General features: G+C 39.2%; 1 protein-coding gene across 1 annotated transcript; it reads left to right on the forward strand.

Moving 5' to 3' along the window:
- The first annotated feature begins 4,753 nt into the window (after nt 1-4,753).
- CKAP4 (cytoskeleton associated protein 4) lies at nt 4,754-15,273 on the forward strand. The gene is made up of 2 exons (XM_063445359.1): nt 4,754-5,336; nt 13,821-15,273. Exons 1-2 carry the CDS (start codon nt 5,022-5,024, stop codon nt 15,171-15,173), a joined length of 1,668 nt encoding a protein of 555 aa, XP_063301429.1. The 5' UTR covers nt 4,754-5,021; the 3' UTR covers nt 15,174-15,273.
- The last annotated feature ends 7,637 nt before the right edge of the window (nt 15,274-22,910 follow it).

The following is a 22,910-nucleotide window of genomic DNA, read 5'->3' on the forward strand; positions in this document are numbered from 1 at the left end:
TACCAGGATGTCCCGCCACTTTGCTGTCATGGAAACACTGCAACAGTTCCAGTTGAAGAGCAGGAGGAACGAAATGTCGACCCGCAGGAGTCTGTTTAGGTGCTAGATGTTGCAGCTTAATGATCTCGGCCAGTAACGGGGAATGAATCCTGAGATTCGTATTAGCAACAATATTGCATTTCGGAACTATAGAAGAAAGAACCGATTCAGGTACAGTAGAAGGTTCATATTGGCGAGATAAAGCATCGGCTTTAGAGTTCTTAGAACCAGGTCTGTAAGTCAGCACATAATTGAAGTGAGTCAGGAATAAGGACCAACGAGCTTGCCTAGAGGACAAACGCTTAGCCTCCCCAATATAGGACAAGTTCTTGTGGTCCGTCAAAATAGTAATAGGGTGTAAGGTCCCCTCCAATAAATGTCTCCACTCCTTTAGAGCTTTAATGACCGCTAACAGTTCCCTGTCTCCGATGTCATATCTGCTCTCAGGCCCAGAAAGTTTCTTGGAAAAAAAACCACAGGGGTGTAATGGTTTGTCCACCCCTAATCTTTGTGACAAAACCGCACCTACTCCTGTCTCAGAGGCATCGACCTCGAGTAGAAACGGCAAAGTCGTATCAGGATGGACTAATATCGGAGCAGAAGCAAAAAGTTCTTTGAGATTCTTGAAAGCAGCGAGAGCTTCAGTAGACCATGTCTTAGTATCCGCGCCCTGTTTGGTCATATTGGTAATGGGCGCAATAATAGAAGAATAACCCTTAATGAAGCGCCTATAATAATTGGAAAACCCAATAAACCTCTGAATAGCCTTGAGTCCCTTAGGCAATGGCCAATCTAAAATAGACTGAAGTTTGTCAGGGTCCATTTTAAAGCCTTCCCCAGAAATCACGTATCCAAGAAAGTCTATCTGGGTCTGGTCAAAACTGCATTTCTCCAACTTACAGTATAAACCGTGTTGCAGAAGTTTGTGTAATACCTTTCTGACTTGTCTATGGTGGGTTTCAATTTCTCTAGAGTGTATGAGTATGTCATCCAGGTAGACAATAACACAATCATGTTGAAACTCCCTAAGAACTTCGTTAATCAAATCTTGAAAAACTGCAGGTGCATTACAAAGACCAAAAGGCATGACCGTGTACTCATAATGACCATAGCGGGTGTTAAACGCTGTCTTCCACTCGTGACCTTGCTGAATTCTCACCAAGTTGTATGCCCCTCTGAGGTCCAACTTGGTGAAAATTTTAGAGCCCTTTAGCCGATCAAAGAGCTCGGTAATCAAGGGGATAGGATAGGCATTTCTGATGGTTATTTTATTCAGACCTCGGTAATCGATACAAGGTCTGAGTGAACCATCCTTCTTTTTTACAAAAAAAAATCCAGCCCCGGCAGGAGAGGAAGATCTCCTAATAAATCCCTTGTCTAAATTCTCCTGAATATACTCCTCTAAAACAGAATTCTCTTTAGTAGATAGAGGGTATACATTGCCCCTGGGAGGCATGGTACCAGGTAATAGATTAATTTTACAATCAAATGTCCTGTGTGGAGGTAGTGTATCAGCGTTCTTCTTGTCGAACACTGCTTTTAAGTCCAGGTACAGAGGAGGTATCTGTATCCCCGTAGACTGGTTAGAACTGGCTGGTGTGTTAATTACAGCCAAAGGAGATACCCTGCGTAAACACCTCTCCTGACAACCCTGGCCCCATGAGAGTATTTCCCCTCTCTCCCAATCGATATTAGGGTTATGTCTCTTTAACCATGGGTACCCCAGGACTATGGGAACAGAAGGAGACAAAATGAGCATAAGTGATAAGTTCTCCTCGTGTAAGATACCAACCGTTAGGTTAATGGGTATAGTCTCACGAGAGATAACAGGCTCGAGTAGCGGTCTACCATCTATGGTCTCAACGGCCAAGGGTGTATCTCTTAACTGGGATGGGATAGTGTTTTTAGTAGCAAAGTCTTGGTCGATAAAATTCTCAGCAGCTCCGGAATCTATCAAGGCCATAGTCTTTAGTACTCCCTTCTCCCACGTTAAAGAAACTGGTAGCAGAAGCCTGTGATCTTTATAATTATGCGTAGAGGACAAAATAGAAACACCCAAGGCCTGTCCTCTAGAGAAACTTAGGTGCGGGCGTTTCCCGAGCGAATGGGACAATTCAGGCGCAAGTGACCTCTGACTCCACAATACATACATAATCCCTCCCTTCTCCTGTACTGTCTCTCCTCTTCTGAGAGGCGAGTATTGCCTATCTGCATAGGTTCAGGAAACAGTGGGGTATTGGAATCAGGGCTTAGAAATGCGGGTGCTAATTTAAAGGCAGGTCTCAGGTTCCTCTCTCGAGTGTTCTGTCTCTCTCTTAAACGCTCATCAATACGAGAAATGAACTAAATTAAATTCTCTAAATTCTCAGGGAGCTCCCTAGTAGCAACCTCGTCAAGGATAACATCTGATAGCCCGTTCAAGAATACATCCATATAAGCCTGCTCATTCCACTTGACTTCTGCCGCCAGAGACCTGAACTCTAGTGCATAATCCACTAGTGTTCGGTTCTCCTGTCTCAGGCGCAACAGTAATCTGGCTGCATTGACCTTTCTACCAGGCGGGTCAAAAGTTCTTCTAAAGGCAGCTACAAAGGCATTATAATTATATACCAACGGGTTATCGTTCTCCCATAATGGGTTGGCCCATCTCAGAGCTTTCTCAATGAGTAAGGTGATAATAAATCCAACCTTTGCCCTATCGGTAGGATAGGATCGAGGTTGCAATTCAAAGTGAATACTGATCTGGTTTAAAAAACCACAACACTTCTCAGGTGAACCACCATAGCGTACTGGTGGGGTAATACGGGAAGAGGCACCCACAGTGGCTACCTCTAGGCCTGAACTTACAGAGGAAATTGGAGTAGGACGCGCCTCCTCTGGTGGGTTATTAGCACGAGATAATAACGCCTGTAGTGCTAAGGCCATTTGGTCCATTCTGTGTTCCATGGCGTCAAACCTGGAATCAGAGGACCCAACCTGACTGTTTGTACCTGCAGGATCCATTGGCCCTGTCGTAATGTCAGGATCGGGACAGGGATCCAACACGCAAAGTACAAACAGGTACAGGATACGTATACCGGACCTTAGAATGGCCGGACTAACGTACGGAGAGTATAGAGAATGGTCAGAGACAAGCCGAGGTCGAGGGAACGAGAGGACAGGTAAGCGAGTAACAAGCCGGGTCAAGGATAACAGAGGTAAACAGAGTAAGACAGACGAGCCGGGTCGGAACCAAGAGGATAACTGAAAAACACCAGAGCACTGTGTGACTAGACAGGCTAGAACCACGACAGGGCAATGAGCAACAGGGCGAAGTATGTTTAAATACCCTGGCTAGAGGGGATAGACACGCCTCCGACGAGTCCTGATTAGTCTCCAATGGATTGAGTGACAGGTCGTTCCGGATTGGCGTCATGACGTCGGTCTCCGGGCGCCATGCTACATAAGGAAGTGACTCCCTCGCGGCCGGCGTTTATGTGACCGGGTCGACCGCGAGGAACAGGAGAAACCTGGCGTCCGGACGGATAAACGTTTAAGTCTCTACCTCTCTCGGAGGCAGAGACCTCAGGTACCCTGACAGTTACATTGCCTTTGAGACCAACCAAAGGTATTGCAAATGGGGTATGTCCAGTCTTTTTTAGTAGCCACTTGGTATTTGTTTGTGTGTGAAAAATGCAAAAAACTAATTTGAATGCCAATTTTGGCCAGTGTTTGTGACTAAGGGGTGGGGGGGAGGGGGGAATAATTAGAATAACATAATTATAATGACATCCATGTTTGGCCCCTTTTTGACAGTGTCGGCCGGCACCGGTATTGCAGTGTACTATCAATCGCTAAAGAAAAATACCGGCACAGACTGAAAAATACAGGGGGGAGGGGGGGGCGGCAAGTGCCCCTTCTTGCCCTCCCCTGCGGACGCCTATGTAGATGATCTACATATATATTTCATTTTAAACTGTGTTCTAACTTTTTTACATTTTACAGGCAGCAGAGGAAGTACCTGTCATTCCAGGCACTCCCCCTGCTGTGGACGGCTATGCCGTCCATGTGATCGTGAGGTCCTTGCAAGGTCAGAACGGCAGCAGTGGGACTCCTTGGGATGCCAGGTGAGTCCCCCACCGCGATCGCCGGCGAGCAGGTAAGCAAATAGGACGGCGGGGACATGCTATGCCGGCCGCCGGTGTTTAGAGCCGGGTCCCCAAGGAAGGAAGTGGCAAAATACATCACTTCCTGTGTAGCCAAATATCTATGCCCCAGCTCTGACTGCAGGCAGTCAATTTCCTGTGCTGTCCATCAACATGAAAATGAATGTTCTAGAAAACTTGATGAGCCTGGCTGCAGTATTTTCAATATAAACTAAAAGCAATAACTATTAAAAGTGCCACTTATAATTAAAATAAGTTACTCTGAACGTTTCTTTCTTTAAATTTGGTAAATCTACTTTTTTGTTTAAATTAATAAAGCCCAATTGTTCCATTTACTGAAGGTCGTGAGAACTGGCTTTTAAATGACCAACTGGGAAAGTGAACGCTCAAGCAATATCCTAGATATGTTTTATAATTAAAATATACCAAACAGACGAAAATGAGACTCTTTGAGAAACATGTGCGGGTCTTTTGTACACCTCAGCAGTACCCAGCCCCCATAAAATGTAGTAGAGAATATGACCTATCATACTGCCTGTCTGTAGCAAGGCTGAATGCACAGAGGGAGCTGCACTCAGTGTATTCGTGGCACTCTCCCCAGCCTGTTGCAGGAGTGGCCAGGCTGGGTGTGATCACAAGGGGGGGGGGGATGCTTTACATTTTGCACAACCCACAAACTGAGTGAGTTTCTTTGGAACGTCTAACTAAGCCCATTCAGCTACACTGTAGCACTTACTATTGGCTAGACTTTGCGGGAAAGCTCTGCAGGGATACTAGTGTTTGCAAGTCCGGCTCAGTACTTGCAGTCTGCACTCACAGCCCTGGCTCATCAGCATCATGTCTAACCCAAGACACAGGAACAAGAGCAACTCTGCAGACAACAGCTCCCAGACCGCTGCAAATGACGTGGCAAAGAAGAGCAATAAATCCAGTAAAGGATCTTCATCATCCTCCTCTTCAGGGGCTGCATCTGGTGTATTTAAGAAACTTTTTACCTTTGTGCTTTATGCAGGTTTGATAGCAGTGTCTGCCTGCACTGGCTGGTTTGTGTATAATCTCTTGGAGGAAGTCTCCCAAATTAACAGCAAACTCAGTCACCTATCCTTGCAGAAGGGTGAACTGGCTGAAACAGTGAACAATCTCCAAAAACAGGTAAATGCTGACATTTTCACCCCTTTCAATTTCTTTTAATACCTGTGTTTAATGGTGAAAAAGTACTTTGAACCATTTTTAAAATGAATTATTACAGTTGCATATGAAACTTTAATGGAAGAACTTATCTGTGGGTGTTGGAGCTACTATAATCTATCATAGTTGTCATAATGATGTGTTATTATTATTTATATAGCGCCATCACATTCTGTAGCGCTGTACAATGGGATTATACTATATAGAGCTTTTAGTATAATAAATTGTGCAATTCCGTTGCTTATTGCGTCAAATTAGCAAAACATTCTAATTGATTGCAGAATTTGAGGTGAACAAGAGAATATATAGTATATTCCACAGATGCTTCTAAAGTTCCAATATTAACCCTCGGGGCTGCTACATGAAATTGTGAATTATGGGAGATTAGCGAGAGAATTCACAATTTAAAGCCATAATAAGTGAGTTGGGGAAATAAGAAGCAACGCTGGGAGCTTTTTTTTTGTTTGTTTTTCTCCAATTTTTATCTTTTGACATAAATTTCCCAGTTCCATTGTCAATTCTCATTTTATTAAATACTCCTGTGAGGGATAATCACTAAAAGCATGACTTGTTGGGAATTTATCGTGATTTTTAATTTAAAATTTTAGGCCAGAGGAGCCAAATTGGGAACAAGTAAGGTGTGTGTGGTTTTTTTTTTTTTTTTTAGTTGACTATTTCTGCCTAAAATTTGAAATTCACTTAGTGAATAGCCTTCATAGTGTTGTTGTCAGTGTTTTTATTTTCTGTTTGAAAATATACTGGTGAGAAATGCATTTTGACCACATTTCAGTGTAAAGGTCAGAACCTTCAAATTAATGTATGCTTGGAGACATACAACTTCTACTAGCAAGACATTTAACTGGGTAACACCTGTTGGAGAAGGAAGTATGTACTATATATACACCAAAGTGTCTTTACATATTTAACCCATTGGAAGGGAAGGTATGTGTAATAGTAGAGCGTAACCTTTAAAATGCCAGTGTGGCAAGTAAGGGATTACTTTTCTTGTTCCATTAACATTTTAGATTGTTCATTCATTGTAAATGTATATATTTTACATTTAGTTGAGTTATTCACTAACGTGTCAATTGTTACAAATTCAAAGTGAAAATCATATTTTAGGCTAAAATAACCAAACTGCAAACATGTGAAATTCACATTGCATTATTGTCAGTTCACACTTTGGTGAATAGCCATGCCTGCTTTTGGTTCTGCTATTTAGGAATCACATTTAAATTTTAAAGGGACATTATTGTCACTTAATGTAGTTGTTCTCGTGCCCACTTCTTGTCCCCGAAGGCTTTTTAATTTAAACGCTGCCTTTTGAGAGAAAAGTCCATGTTTACACTACTGCCTACGAACACCTTTAGCGGCAGTCACTAGAGGTGCTTCCTGGGACTGTGCTTCAAATGTTCAGCATCTCCACACTGCCCTGGAGACTTGGGAAGTTCCTCATAGAGATGCATTAAAGGAGCACTATAGTGCCAGGAAAACAAACTCGTTTTCCTGGCACTATAGTGTTAATAGGTCACCCTCATGGCCCCCCTCCCGCCAGGCTGAAGGGGAAGGAAGGGGTTAATCACTTGCCTTTCTCCAGCACCGGGCTCCTTTTGACGCTGGGGAAATCTCCTCCCTCTTCCGACGTTAGCGCTGAATGCGCATGCGCGGCAAGAGCCGCGTGCGTATTCAATCAGTCCATAGGAAAGCTTCTCTCAATGCTCTACTATGGACATCAGCGTCTTCTCACTGTGATAGTGGAAGCTCCACTAGCGGCTGTCAAGGAGACAGCCACTAGAGGCTGGATTAACAATAATGTAAACATAGCAGTTTCTCTGAAACTGCTATGTTTACAGCTGCAGTGTTAACACTAGATGGACCTGGCACCCAGACCACTTCATTAAGCTGAAGTGGTCTGGGTGCCTATAGTGGTCCTTTAATTAAATTAATCTCTAATAGGGGATGCTGATTGGTGCAGCAAAGTGTTTTGCCACACATGTGCAATAGCCTCACAATGCTTTCAGATGTTACTGAACTACAACTCCCATGATTCTATGAATAAAATAGGCAGAGAATCATGGGTGTTGTAGTTCAGCAACATCAGGAGGGCCGGAATTTGTGAAGCCTTCTCCAAGCCAATCAGTAGTTTGCTTTCATATAAAGGGTAAGTACTATATATATATTCTCTAAGCCAATAAGCGGCGGCCTTGCCTGGCAGCAGGCCGTGCTTCCTGGATCAAAATTAGAGAAAGTGGATGTTGGGAGGATGGCTACAGGGAGGATTGGCGTTGGAGAGCCAACTTAGGGGTTAAACCTTTTTGTGAACAGTTAAACTTCCAAAGGTAAGGAAGCGCCTGGGCGCTCCATAGCAACTTAATAGCAGAACTACAACTCCCTTGGTGCTTTGCCTGCCTTACATCTATTAAACAACATGAAAGTTGTGTTTCTGCAATATTTGGGCATATACCATTTGGCCACTCCTAGTTTACAACATATAAATACAATAAAGCTTGTAAGGAAATAAAACACTAGTAATTCACGCTCTTCATAATTAATATTCATCAAAAACTTTCCTGTGTAAGCAAATTGGGAACTGCATCCTCTAGAAATGTCAGTTCTAAGATTTCACACTCGTTGATCCGGAAAGGCTTGTGAACACACCACAAAGACCTTGTAATTACAGGCCCTCTGTCATGCATATTATAATTGAGTTTTGTTTTAAAGTGACACACCAAACCTTAAGTACATTGATTTGCTGAAGTACTTTTTGTGTGAAGTGTATATTAATTAATGAAGTGAAGTGTATATTAATTAATATTTATTTGTTTGTTATTTTACAAAAAGTTAAGATTCCAATTGTAATTGGCACAATTATAAATTAACCTTGTTTTGTTAAACTCCTCAACCCCCTCGACTGTCAATCAGACAACTGGTCCTATTACTTCCTGGTTTGATTAGCTCAGTGGAGATAACTGGCAAGGAGGAGTTATTCTCTAAGTAGGGAATTGACTATGAGTTGGCAAAGTTTAGGGCAAAAACCCATGTTGGAGAAAAATGCCACAGTTCTGGAATCTTGGCCCAAGGTGAGTTTAAATAAGGACACACACTTAAAGACTAGAGTTCTCTGATCCAAGGAAATAGAATTCCCAGTTACCATCTCAATTTGTATTTCTATTGACCCTTTCAATATTGGAGTAACACATAAATGTGTCCTCTGGGGAGTTACCATGCCAGGACTGCTTTAATTACTGGTGGGCCCTTGGGAGTGGTGAAGTATATTTAAGTGGTGACTAGTTGAGGAATACAAACATTCTTTTAAAACACAGTATATCACATCCTGACTCTTGCTCAGAACTTTTTTTTTTATTTTCACCTCCAGCTTTTTCTTCTCTTGTTTTGAGAACCTGGCTGGAACAACAATTTAAAAAAAAAAAAAAAAAAAAAATGATGGTCGGCCAGGACTTATTCTCACATTGGCAATGGCTATTGGAATAATATAATAATTTTTAACACTCACAAATGCTTCGTAATGCCACTAGCGATGCACCAAAATGAAAATTCTGGGCCGAAACCAAAAATTTAGGATGCCCTTGGCCGAAAATGACTTTTTCCCCCTATAATTGTATTAATATTAAACTTTTTAATGAATTTAATCTAATATGAAAAACTTCCCTTCTCTTTTAGTGGTCCCCCTGCCGAATGTTCCTCCCTCCCCCCTCTAGTGTTCTTCCCCTGTCCCATAGTGTTATTTTCTCTCCCCCCTCCCCTGTCCCATAGTGTTATTTTCTCCCCCCCTCCCCTATCCCATAGTGTTATTTTCTTCCCCCCTCCCCTGTCCCATGGTGTTCTTTTCTCCCCTGTCCCATGGTGTTCTTTTCTCCCCTGTCCCATGGTGTTCTTTTCTCCCCTGTCCCATGGTGTTCTTTTCTCCCCTGTCCCATGGTGTTCTTTTCTCCCCTGTCCCATGGTGTTCTTTTCTCCCCTGTCCCATGGTGTTCTTTTCTCCCCTGTCCCATGGTGTTCTTTCACTCCCTCCTCCCCTGTCCCATGGTGTTCTTTCACTCCCTCCTCCCCTGTCCCATGGTGTTCTTTCACTCCCTCCTCCCCTGTCCCATGGTGTTCTTTCACTCCCTCCTCCCCTGTCCCATGGTGTTCTTTCACTCCCTCCTCCCCTGTCCCATGGTGTTCTTTCACTCCCTCCTCCCCTGTCCCATGGTGTTCTTTCACTCCCTCCTCCCCTGTCCCATGGTGTTCTTTCACTCCCTCCTCCCCTGTCCCATGGTGTTCTTTCACTCCCTCCTCCCCTGTCCCATGGTGTTCTTTCACTCCCTCCTCCCCTGTCCCATGGTGTTCTTTCACTCCCTCCTCCCCTGTCCCATGGTGTTCTTTCACTCCCTCCTCCCCTGTCCCATGGTGTTCTTTCACTCCCTCCTCCCCTGTCCCATGGTGTTCTTTCACTCCCTCCTCCCCTGTCCCATGGTGTTCTTTCACTCCCTCCTCCCCTGTCCCATGGTGTTCTTTCACTCCCTCCTCCCCTGTCCCATGGTGTTCTTTCACTCCCTCCTCCCCTGTCCCATGGTGTTCTTTCACTCCCTCCTCCCCTGTCCCATGGTGTTCTTTCACTCCCTCCTCCCCTGTCCCATGGTGTTCTTTCACTCCCTCCTCCCCTGTCCCATGGTGTTCTTTCACTCCCTCCTCCCCTGTCCCAATTGCAGTATTCTTGACTTTTCATGTTATCATTACTATTTTTCATTTCTATATATAATCATCTGAATTGTTAATGCAAGCATGTCTGTTAAACTAAGCACTACAAAAAAAACAAAATATATATATAAAAAAAAATGAATAATAATATTATAAGTTTTATTTAATTTTTTTTTTTTTACATTTCGGCAAATTTGACCCGTTTTCGTCTGAAAATTTTGGTGTATTTGGTGTAGAGATGGAGGTGACAGACAGCCTTTGAATAGCACACTATTTCCTAACCCCCAATGACATTCAGGATTATTAACTAAAGTGAGAATTCCCAAAGTGAATTTAAAATTTTAAAGCTATAGTAGCCTATGTGGCAGTATATCTGACTTGTAGAATGTTTCTAGTTTGGCTATTTTATCCTTAAATTTGAAATCCACTTTGAATTCACTTGGATTTCCAACTTCAGTGAAGATCCCGGTATGTTTTGATAAAATATTATTTTTATTTTTTTTTAAACAATGCAGCAACGAACATGCGCTGTTAGCAGCCAATTCCAAACGGAAAGAAGAAACATGAAAATATTAATTGAATGCAGCGTTTCTGCTAAAAAAAAAAAGCTAGAGAAAATCAAATGTTAAATATTTTATTGACCTTTTTATAAAAACTGCTGAACCTATAAGTAGTTTTTATGGTGCTATATCACCCTTCATAGACTTTTATGAAAGAGCTACATAAACAGTTGCCTGGGGCACCACTGACTTCCAATAGACTGCTCAACATTCTCCCTCAACATTGTGATATGGACCGTTTGTGGCCTGTAATCACAGGCTGATAATCAACTCCTCACTAGCAGCTGAGCTGACATGTAGAGTGCAATCTACAAACCTAAAGATATGCAAAGAGGGGTTCAGCAAATACTATGATATCATGATAGTCTTGCATGTCAGCAGTCACGAAAGGGTTAATAATTATATTTACGGTAGATTTTTTCCCAGCATTGATATGGGACATGGATCCATAATGGCTTCATGGAAAGTAGGACACTCGGTAGTCATGCAGTGGCCTACATTATAACCCTTTTGTTGTTCTGTAGCAGAGAGATTGCAAGCTGAACACAGCTTTCCTCTTTAGACATTAAACTATTTTTGGCATGTGCATTGCATAGCCAAAATAACAACCAGGTATTTAATACTTTGAATTCTAGAGGGGTGACATTCCCTGCTTTCTCTCCTACTCCCCCTCCATTCAATGGAATTAGAGCAGGCGAAGAACAGACTAGAATTAAAACAAATGTTGCATGTCACTAATCCTGTAAAGGATTCTTTATTTTGTAAATGGCATTGAAAACCAGTTAATCTATCACTTCTTCTAGCAACCTCCTGCCCAATAATTTCTCTATACTTTAATTGCTAAAGGGCCACTAGAGACACCCAGTGTACTTCGATGATGTGGACTGGGTGCAGTTGTCCTGTCCTTTTAACCCTGCACTGTAATGCATTGCAGTTTTTTTTTAAATTGCAGGGTTAAAGGGAACATGTCATGTCCGTATTGACTTTAACTCTTAAAACAGCTTAGAATTTCATCTATTAATTGTGCTAACCACTTTTATACATTTGGAGAAGAACCTACCTATCCCTCAATGCTGAGGAATTAAGAGCCAGGGAGAGCAGAGGATGTGCTTCCTAGCTGTCCCTGATAGTGCTGGCTAGGGATGATAGGAACAGACTATCCACCTTATTAATGAGTTTGGGACAGGGGAGCAGAGGGCCAGGTAAGGCATGACTGTTTCCCTTTAAATTGACAACCACTAAAGGCGATTCCTCAGCTCTGACAGAGTAAAACTTGGTCACGTGACACGGAAGCCCCCATAGGAAAGCATTGATTCAATGCATTCCTATGGGGAAGCTTAGATTTGTGCATAGCACTCTCTGTGCATACACAGCAGGTCCTCAATGCTTTATGAGGACCATTGGATTGGACCAACGATGTATGACGCCATGCCTACTCCTTAACTTTTGTGGAAAGAGGCGAGCGTAAGCAGCACCAATGTAAGTAAAAGCCTTTGTTTTTAGCCTTTGATCACACGCAGCAGGGACCTATATAATTAGGGAAAAGGACACTAAAGCATTACAAATACATGATTGTATTCCTAATGCTTTAGTGTGTCTTGAAGGAAATGTTTGCTTTTTTTTTTTTTTTTTTTTATTTCTTTTGTGCCTATGTGTCCCCCAAAACTCTGTAAATGTATAAGAACTATTTATGCACATAAATATTGCAGACCTCTTTAATTTACATTTTAATTTGATTTCATGCTGTTTGTGGCTACTTTGACATATTCCTTGAAAAATAATATATAATTAGTAATCTATAAATAGACTATGTCCAATCAGCTTGTTAAGATTTAAAATCAATTCCACACAGCAATTAGCTAATTCTATGTATCTAAAAATACCTCAGTCACAGCACGTAATTAATTAAATGCTTCATAGCCTGAGCTGCTAATAGATATTGCAGTTTTGTTGTTTTTTTTTTTTTTGGGGGAATACCACTAGTTTGACATAACCATTCAAGAACTGGGGAGCTCACTCTGGCCCACAAAAGGTTAAAAGCGGCAATGTTCTACAGGTGACATCATGCAAAACAGTCTGGTCTGGAGCTAAAGTTGATAGACATCCTATTGGTTACCATGGTGATTACAACTTCACCTCAGAAATCAGAATAGAACGTGTTTTTGCCTTGATAAATATGGCTAAATTGCTTAAAGGGACACTTTAAGCAACAAAACAACTTAAGCACAAATAGCATTTTAAAAAAAAGATTTTTGGAATATAGATTCCCTTATGTTTACCCACTTATTTATTCAGTTTTTTTAAAAGGCAAGTTGAATAAAGATTACTTACTTCATTTCTGTCACGGCTAAACGTCAAAACAACAGCAAGGACGTATTAACAGACCTTAGCATGGCCGGTTTAATATACAAAAAGACAAAAGGCGTAAACGTGTTACTAGCCAAAATCGAGATGCCAGAAATATGGGGATAGGATAACTAGCTAGGATTACAGAGGTCAATAAATAAGTCAAAATCAAATAACCAGAATATCTGGGGCGGAGAGGGGGTGTGGACAACACTGTCTAAATACTAAATATATCACTGTTTAGTAGATATACCCCAAATGAAAACTTGCATATGTTTAACCCCTTAAGGACACATGACGTGTGACATGTCATGATTCCCTTTTATTCCAGAAGTTTGGTCCTTAAGGGGTTAAACCTGCAGTTCTCTTGTCTGCTGCCTTTGCAAGCCCTCCTCTTCTAACTCCGCCCAGACATTCTACGACTGTCCAATCACATACGTCCCAATGCAGCTCAATGAGAAGTCTTTGCAAGGCAGGTGCTCTGGCATTTGCTGCCTCTTGAGTTTTAGTGCAAATAAGCTAACCAAACCAGGAAGTAACAAGATCTGTTGTTTTCTTTAAAAGCCAGGTAGGTGCAACCAGTATAATTTCTATTGAAATCTGCACTATTTTCAAAATTATAAAAGAGGACACACTTGTCACACATAAAGCAAGTTACAGTACTTTAGGGGTCTGTAGAGTCCCTTTAATGTAATAAACAGGTACATAATGTTTTATTTTGGATTTTCCCCATGCATAAAGTCTAGGTATACTTAAGAATTGTATATTCATAGAATTCTCTTAATGTGTATTAAGTATGACATTTTTTGAAACATTTTATTTTATTTTTTTCTGCTTTCAGGTGGAGATACTTCATAAAACAGTAGGACGTGTGGAATTCATCTCAAAAGACATCCAAGAAAAACAGCTATTACATGACACATCCATTAAGAAAAGTGAAAAAGAATTGGATCAAGTTGGAGTGATTCTTAAAAAACTGCAGAAAGATTTGTCTAATGTTATCCAAGATGTCACGGCTCAAGGGGACCGAGATTTAATTCAGTTTGAAAAAACAATGAGTGAAAAATTTACTGAGCTGAACAACTCAATTAATGAGGATATTATTGAAATTACCAAGGTACAGAAATCATGCCAAGATGAAATTAATAATGTGAAAGCTAAACTAACTTCTCTAGGAGAATTTGATTCAATTAAGGATGAATTGAGGTTACTAAAAGATGTTACATCTCAGTTGCAAACATCGTATACTGCTAAAGAGGCCTCCATTGAATGGCTGATGAACAATGCATTAAATGTAGAGTCTATTACAGCTAACACCAATGAAATTGCACTGATTAGACTTGAGCATGATGACTTTAAAAAAGATCTGGAAGCCCAAGTAACCAAAATTGAAGACATTAAAGAAAAGATCTTGAAAATCGAAGATTCTGATGTGAAGTCTGCGCTAGAGAGACTTGACAATGAATTTGACCAAATCTCCTCTTCTGTTGCAGAGATGGAAAACAATTATGTCTCTGCAAACAATGATCTACTTAAAGAGATTAAAATAAATAGAGATGATTTCGAGTTACGACTAGGTCCTCTAGAAAGTCTTATGGAAACTGTGAAGGGATCTCAGCAGTTGGAAACAATAGAATCATTTAAAACCAGCTTTGATGAATATAACAGAAGGTTGAATGCTGTTGAAGAAGCCTATTCTGGTCTCAAAATATCAGCTAGTTCTGGAGATGCAGAAACATCTGAAACCTTATCAAGTATCCAAGAAAGTCAGCAAAATCTATCCAAGGATGTTGATGAATTGAAGTCTATTGTAGCTCAAATTCCAGTTAAGGCGTCTGAGTTTGAGAGACTCCAAGTGGAGGTCACTAATATGCTTGAGGGACACAGGAGTCAAATAGAAGATTTGAAGGACAATTATGACCAATGGAAAAGCAGCATAGATGAACTTAGGAGTAAAGTTAGCACATCTGATAATTCTGAACAAGTCTCCAGTGATGCACTAAGTTCCTCTGTGAACAAGCTGGAAACGGACTTGAAGATGTTAAGGACAGCTGTGGACAGTTTGGTAGCATATTCTGTCAAAATTGAAACCAATGAAAAAGAATTGGGATCCATGAAAGAGTCTCTTGAAGACCTAAAGCAAAGTACTGATCGGTTGTTAGTTAAATTAGAACAGATACAAGAGGCGGTATAAGTGCTTGGTTTGTAGAGGAAAAGAATGTAGTATTTTTTTCAAGCTTTTTTTGCATTTGTTTTGGGTTTCAATAAACTATTTTTTTCTTGTTTTCTGTATATGATTTTTTTTAAATTCATAGATTTTGTTTAAAGAAAAAAAGTTTCATTTGTTTTCTTGTTATTTCAGTCTCCTCTTACAGTACTAAGCTCTATGGTTATGAAACTCTAGAACAATATAGGAGCATGCCAGTTTTGACCAATAAACACAATGAAGATACCATCCAAAGGTTTAGATGAAACACAGGGAATCCAATGCAAAATATTACTTTAAAGAAAATAGAATGTGAAGTACAATATCTGTATCTGAATTTGAGTCCTGATTATCACCTGGTATGGAGAAAGGAAGGATTTGGTGTACGATTTTGGGTTCACAATCTTCCAGCAAAGATTGTTCTTTGTCACAATGAGAACATTATAAATATGGAATATTGTAGCTAAAGAAAGAGGATGTCTTGTTAGTCATTCATCCTATACAGTTCTGACTAGCAATATAAACATAGTTTATTGACGCAAACAGAAAATAAATTCTAGTCTTAAGATTATTCTTCGTAATTGTGTGATAACCTGGCCTCTGCCACTGTCCCTTCCATAATGTAAAGAATCTTAAAGACATGACGAGAATTGAGCTGGAAGTTTTCAAGAGGATGTAAAATTCCAACCGAACTATGCATTCTGAATAACCATGCGCTGTCAATGATTTTATTTCCTTTTTTTTTTTTCTTTGGTGTTGGACTGGATGTTAGAAGGCTGCTATGTCCAAACTAGATAACTTTGGTCATAGCTGCTCTAGAACAGGACCAACTCAACAAAAACAATAAGGGCAGTATGCTCTGCATACCGTAATAGAGCTTGACATTGGCAGAAACCTGCCAGTCACTTTAATCTAAGCGAGTGAGCAATGACACAAAATATGGACTTAACTATAATCCCTTATGGTGGAACCTGAATTTGTTGCTTACTTAAGCTAATTTAAAGCCAAAGTAGCCAAACTGAATGCATTGTTGACGTGGAGTATTTTTACAGTTCAGCTACATTGGTCTTAAAGAACAACTGTCACTTCAAAACATTTTTAATATAATAATCATTTCATCAAGTTTAGAAGAAAATGTTTTTTTTTTTTTTTTAGTTTTTTAAATTAAATTATGTGTTACAAAATGAGATCTAAACTCATCGCAAGCCTTTAGTATGTGACAAGATCCTTCAGCCATATACCCATTGTAGAGCGCTACAGAATTTTGCTGGCGCTATGTAAATATTAATAATAATATACATGCGCCTTAGGTCAGACAGTTCTGTTTTTTTTCCATTAGTATTTTATTGATAGTGTTAGACAATGTTCCATCCATTACGTTACATGCACATCACATTTAAGCAGTCAACACGCTGTAATATTTCAAGACACATTGTCATTATACAAAAGAAGAAAAAATATGAAAACCGACAGTCTAAGACCACAGATACTGTTGGGTTTCAAACTCTGTCTGACCCAAGATGAGTTTTCCTAATTTTTCTTACATATGCTTCATTTAAAAATAAAATCTATTTCCTTTAACTGATGAAAAAATTGTTTTGAGATGACTGTTGTCCTTTTAAATTTGAAATGTACATTGACGTTCTGACAATTCTCAGTTTAGTAAATAACCCTGCAAGCAAAAAAATATCTACTGTAATTGCAAATGCACAAACCTTTTGCATAATTTCCTGAACGAAAACCAGTTTTCCTTTCTTTAAGACATGTGCCGAAGGGGATATTCTGTTTTGGGGAAAAAACTCTTACGTGAAAAAAAAAAAGCAAAAGTGGAGACTTTTACTGCAGCCTTATACATAGCCTTGACAATAAATTATTCTGTTTACGTAAAAGAAACACTCTAGGTGTATTTATGTGAGCTGCATTCATTTTCCTGACATTAGAAGCATAAAAGCATCCATAAATGTAATATTTTCTGCAATAAATCAGCCACTGGCAACGTACTGAAAACAAAACCTTACGCAAAAAAGGAGAAGCAAGCGATGTCTTGTTATGCTTGCTTAGAGCCATATTGTTTTAGTTAATGTATGGCCCAAACATCAAGTGCTTATAATCTTGCTTTGAGGGTATGTTGCTGGTTCAGTTTTAAGAATGAGAAGCAGCTCTATCAACATAATGGGTGGGTCATTTCAGACTCAGCGATTCAGAAAACTGTATATTTTGTGCGACCTGTAAATGTCTTGTCTTTTTTTTTGTCTGCCCATTAAATCTCACTAGAATTTATTGCAGCTTTTGAATGTATGCAGCATCATCCACCTATGGCACTTAATAAAAGAGGTGAATTCTGTATTAGAGTTGCTTTGATGGTTACTTCTTAAAGAAATAGGTCAATAGGTTAGATATGTCTGTTGGGCCCGGAGGAACCTTGATCTTCCCCTGCATTGGTATAATCTGTAAACTAAGACTCTTTTTATATAGCAAACAACAAGAAATAATATATCAAAGTATCATAGATAGCAATGTCTAGTCCACACCGAATACTCTGTGGATTTTTAAATATTTGAAAACTATAGAGAAGAAAAGAGAGGGAAAAGGGAAAGTTTGTAATATAGATAAATTACATTCAAGATTCACATTAGATTGAACCACCTCTACCATATGTTGTCCATAGGGCCCCAGAGGATCCAAAGGATTGGTAGGTATGATGGACAATCATAGATCGTTTATCCATACACATAAAACATGATCAAAGTTTGATTTAACAAACTAGAAATGGAAGGTTGTCCTTCTAACAGTGGATTGCAACAGACTTATAAGAGGCTGTATGAATACAAAGGAGGAGTAGGGATGCAAAATGAAAGATAAGCAATTCTAAGGTGCAGATATAAAAATAAATACAACCTTGTAATGATGAAGTAAGCAATATCTAGTGTATTACAGAACCAAAATGTTATAACACGCAAGATGATTGTGGGAACTCACAAGATTGTAATGTAAAACAGGCCCATCATCCTCAGTCAGGCAGGATCTTCAGTATATGAAGTAAACAGACTCTTCTATAGACTTGGAATAAAAGAGACCAAATGATAGTGCAGACAGAAAATATATAGAATTAATTTAAAATACAAATGCACTTACAAAAGGATCCAAGTAAAACAGCATAAAAACCACACTCAGGTGGTATCAACAGCATCAAAGTAAGTCCCCAAGTGATGTAATCCGACGCGTTTCGTCTAGTCGACTTCCTCAGGGATTGTCAATTGTATATTAAATTAATTCTATATATTTTCTGTCTGCACTATCATTTGGTCTCTTTTATTCCAAGTCTATAGAAGAGTCTGTTTACTTCATATACTGAAGATCCTGCCTGACTGAGGATGATGGGCCTGTTTTACATTACAATCTTGTGAGTTCCCACAATCATCTTGCGTGTTATAACATTTTGGTTCTGTAATACACTATATGCGATTTATTTATTTTTATATAGATATCGCTTACTTCATCATTACAAGGTTGTATATATTTTTATATCTGCACCTTAGAATTGCTTATCTTTCATTTTGCATCCCTACTCCTCCTTTGTATTCATACTATTGTATTGGTGTTTGTAGAGGGCACACTGTTTAGTAGGTTTGCTATTTGCTGTTGTGTTGTTTAGTGGTTGGGTACTTTTTTGTCTTATAAGAGGCTACCAACATTTTAGAGGGCAATTTATTTAGTTTTTTGTAAACGAATCAGAGAGGCGAGACAAGAAGGGTTCTGGGGCAAAGAGCTCATTAAAGTTTTATGGAAAGAGGCTAACAAATGTAGATCATGGCATTGCCATCATAAACTACGCCCCTAAGCCACAGATTTGTTTTACTCATATAAAAAACAAATAATTTTTCCCCCTCTACTTAGCAGAAGAATGGAGAGGTCTCAGTGACCACGAACAATGATATTACCAGGTGCTTATGGGTTCTAATTCCACATGATTGGACAAATAATTTGATATCAACATATTAAAGGAACACTATAGGGTCAGAAATACAAACATGTATTCCTTACCCACAAATGTTAAAAACACCTAAATATAGTAAAATATTTTAATTGAGTGTGCTGCTGCTGGCTCTGCCCCTCATCTGCCTGCTTGGCTGATATCCAAGTAGCTATTAAAAAGACTGGGCATACCCATATTTAATACCCTTGGTTCTCTACTCTTGCAAATGGTATGCCATCATGAGGGTAATTCTCATTCCTGGGCTACCATACCGTCTCAAAGGCAACATTACTAGTCTAGCAAATTTCAATGTGTATAAACTGAAAAATGTAACGTGCTATATTTGACCATGTAACTTTCCAAAACATCATAAAACCTGTTCGTGGGGGATATTGTTGTACTCGTGAGACTTCGCTGAATAAAATATGTGTATTTTATTGCAGTAAAAGCTAACAGTATTATGACATTCACAGTTAAAATGCCATGCAAAACAAGAAAATATTTGAAAACAATCTTAATTTCTCACAATTTTTAAGATTGTATTCATTATAAATGTTGATGTGAAATGAAAGCCCTGTTTCTCATGAACAAAATGATATATAAGTAGTGTGGGTGCACTTAATATAAAAGAGGTGAATTACGGTTGAACAGGCATATAGCGCAAATTCCAGGTTTTGTTAAGAACGTGTACAATTGACTGTCCTTAAGGGGGTTAAAAAATATGGCCTGTTTTTGTCAGTTAGCTCATTCTTAAACTCTGTGTACACGTGTCATAAACATACAAGTGTTTGGCCATGCCAAATTCAACAGAAACAAGTTTTAATATCATAACTTTACAATTATGAACTATTTACAGAGAAACTACTGGTGCCAAGAAATATATTAAATACTTCTTGAGCCAAACTCCTATGTGGTAACAATATATATGAACGTCTTTGCACAGATAAATGTGTATTTGGCCACCCCGTTTAACAGTGATATTCAATTACCTAAAGAAAGAATACCATCATTACAGTTTTTTCTTTCAAACTCTTGAAAATGTTTGCCACTTGTATCTACAAACTAAAGTTGAAATCCAATTTAATCTTTAATTAAAAAATCTGCAGAAACATTTTCAATCCTGAACTATTCTCCATATATGAAAACACACAAGCAAAACTACTTTTACCATATTAGGAGGCACTATAACAATTTATCGAATTGAAGTACCCCGGCACTGTCCCTCCATTCAGTGGTAAGTCATTCTCTAACAGTTTATTACTGAATGAGTGTCCATGGCCACCCACAGCTAAGCGCCCAGGTATTGGTAACGTAAAGATGACACTTTTCCTTCGCTAAACCCACTCATATTAGCAATGGTCAGTTCTGATAGGTTGGAAGTGGTCGACTGACACTCTTAGCCCACCACAGCCACCCATTGCTGCTCAATTCTAATACTTCCTCGTTAGCTGTGGCTGGATAGAGAGGATGGGCTGCTAGGACTGTTCTTTAGCCTTAAACCAATAAAACTGGTTCAACGCGCCACTAAGACCAAGATTGATGCTAATATGTTGGTATTTGTGGCGGTCTGCCAGAGTATCACCGCCACGGATGCTCTTTTCCCAATAACCAAACACAAATAATCCCAAGGGTAAAATATCACTGATGTCCCATAAACCCCCACACATGAGCCAAGGCTGAGTAATGATATTGAGGATGGGTGCACTTGGTGCAACACTTTACATAAATCTGTGAACAATATATAACAATCATAGTGCAGATGGAATGAACAATAATGAATGTGGATGAAAAAATGTCCTACTAACAAGGATAGAGCAAATGGGTCACCTGGCTCTAGTGTATAGCGCTCTTGGATCCTTAAGGGAGATCCACAGCCTTCTTCTGTGTCTTTAAAACCCAGATGTTAGTCAGCAGGGATAGACAGGAAAACTTTGATGATGTTGATAAATAAAATAAATGTATTAATACAAATCAAATAAAATATGATCTAGTGATCAAAAATACTTAAGAAGTAATGTAGTCTTTAGTCTAAAACACGTTTCTCCATCAGCTGGCTTCCTCAGTTGGTGAATACTTGTGGAAAGCAGTTCTGTTTTTTATACCGTTCTAATTTCCAAATTGCCGGCATCTATGTATCCGGAAGTGTTCTCTGTCGATTACATGGTCTGGTATCTATTTACTCTCTCTGTGGAACGCAAGTTTGCATTCCACTTCCGCATTTTCGAGCGAAGGAATCCGTCAATCAACAGTACAGCCGTGCAGGAAACTTCAATGCAATGCATACAGTCCCAAAATTCAAACATAGACACATGGGCAATCAGATATACGAAAATAAACACAAAGTTTGCCATTTAACTCAACAAATGCATATTATAGTTAAAAATTGCTACCAAAGGACGCTACATATTTTGTCTGAAGTTGCATATTTGATAATAAAATGTGAACACCACACCACTGCAAAGTGTCATCATGAATTACTTCTTCATAAAGGAAAATGGAGGGGAAAATAATTCATAAATTATGTGAATTAATATTTCTTTTAAAACTATAAATAGGATGTATAAAAAAATACATAAGAATTTGCTATATAAAAAGTAAAATTGTTAAAAATATTTTGTCAAATTAAAAAATAACATCTAAATTTTAACCATGGGGGGGCTAGTGTATTAAAATTTAAAATAAATCTAATTTCTTCAATACCAATTTTTTTCATAAAATCTCCTCCCCTTCTTTTGACTGATTTAAGTGCACAAAAAGTGGTCTTTTGGATTTCGATTATAATTTTTTAAATGATGTGATACGCTATGTGTTTCCACGCCTTTTTTAATGTTCCTGATGTGTTCTGATATTCTAATGTGTAAACACCTAATTGTTCTCCCAATATATAGCATATCCCAAGGACATTTTGGCATAAAAATAATATTTTTGGAAAAACAAGTTAATTTATCTCTTATTATTAAATCTTTCTTTGTAAATTCCTTAATATTCTTTACTTTTCTCTTTTTGCTAGTGGTTTCTAAATTACTCATTACTATGTATATTAGAACTCCACTTATATTAGTGTGTTAGTTTGATTTTATTGTGGGGGTTAAGGAGATCCCTCTCAAGTGTTGAGCCTATCCTATTGTCACATGTTCATCCTCACCTTGTCTGTAATGACAAATGCCTTTCTGGCATTAACGGAGGTGCTACTCAGCAGCCCTGTGCCAGTGTATCTGACTCCTGCGGCATGCTGAAGGCCGCCGGCCGCTATTTGTAACCCCACGTCTGCCCATGGTATTGACAACGTCGGCATGTGTGTGATGTCACGCAAAGAACACGCACACACCTTCTGGGGTTAAAGGCCGGGTACGGCCAATCGGATCTGAAGGAGGCTTATTTAAACAAATTTTTCCTTTTCCTCATTGCCCTGTCATGCTTTCCCTTAGTAGGTTATCCGAGAGTGTGTTCCTGAGCGTTTATTTCTGGTTATTGACTTTGGCTTTGTTTGACTTCCCTGTATTCTGGTATCCTTGACTTTTGGCTTTCCCTTATCGTTGTGTCTCATTCAGTGTCCCCGACCTCGGCAAGTATTCTGACTATTCTCTGGTACGTTAAGTCCGGCCATTCTAAGGCCCGATAAGACGTTACCTTTAGTCCTAGGTGTGATACAGTTCTGCGTGCTGGATCAACTACACCCTGTTCCAAATTATTTATGCAAATTCTATTTAAGTATCACAAAGATTAAATATTTAGTTTTTCAGTTTAAC

This window comes from Pelobates fuscus, chromosome 3 (genome assembly GCF_036172605.1).
Source record: "Pelobates fuscus isolate aPelFus1 chromosome 3, aPelFus1.pri, whole genome shotgun sequence".
Lineage (NCBI taxonomy): Eukaryota > Metazoa > Chordata > Amphibia > Anura > Pelobatidae > Pelobates > Pelobates fuscus.

Excerpts from the sequence above, each read along its gene's own strand:
- CKAP4 (XM_063445359.1), top strand. The coding sequence starts at position 5,022 with ATGTCTAACCCAAGACACAGGAACAAGAGCAACTCTGCAGACAACAGC. Across the intron at positions 5,337-13,820 it reads TGAACAATCTCCAAAAACAG|GTGGAGATACTTCATAAAAC; the intron begins GTAAATGCTGAC and ends TTCTGCTTTCAG.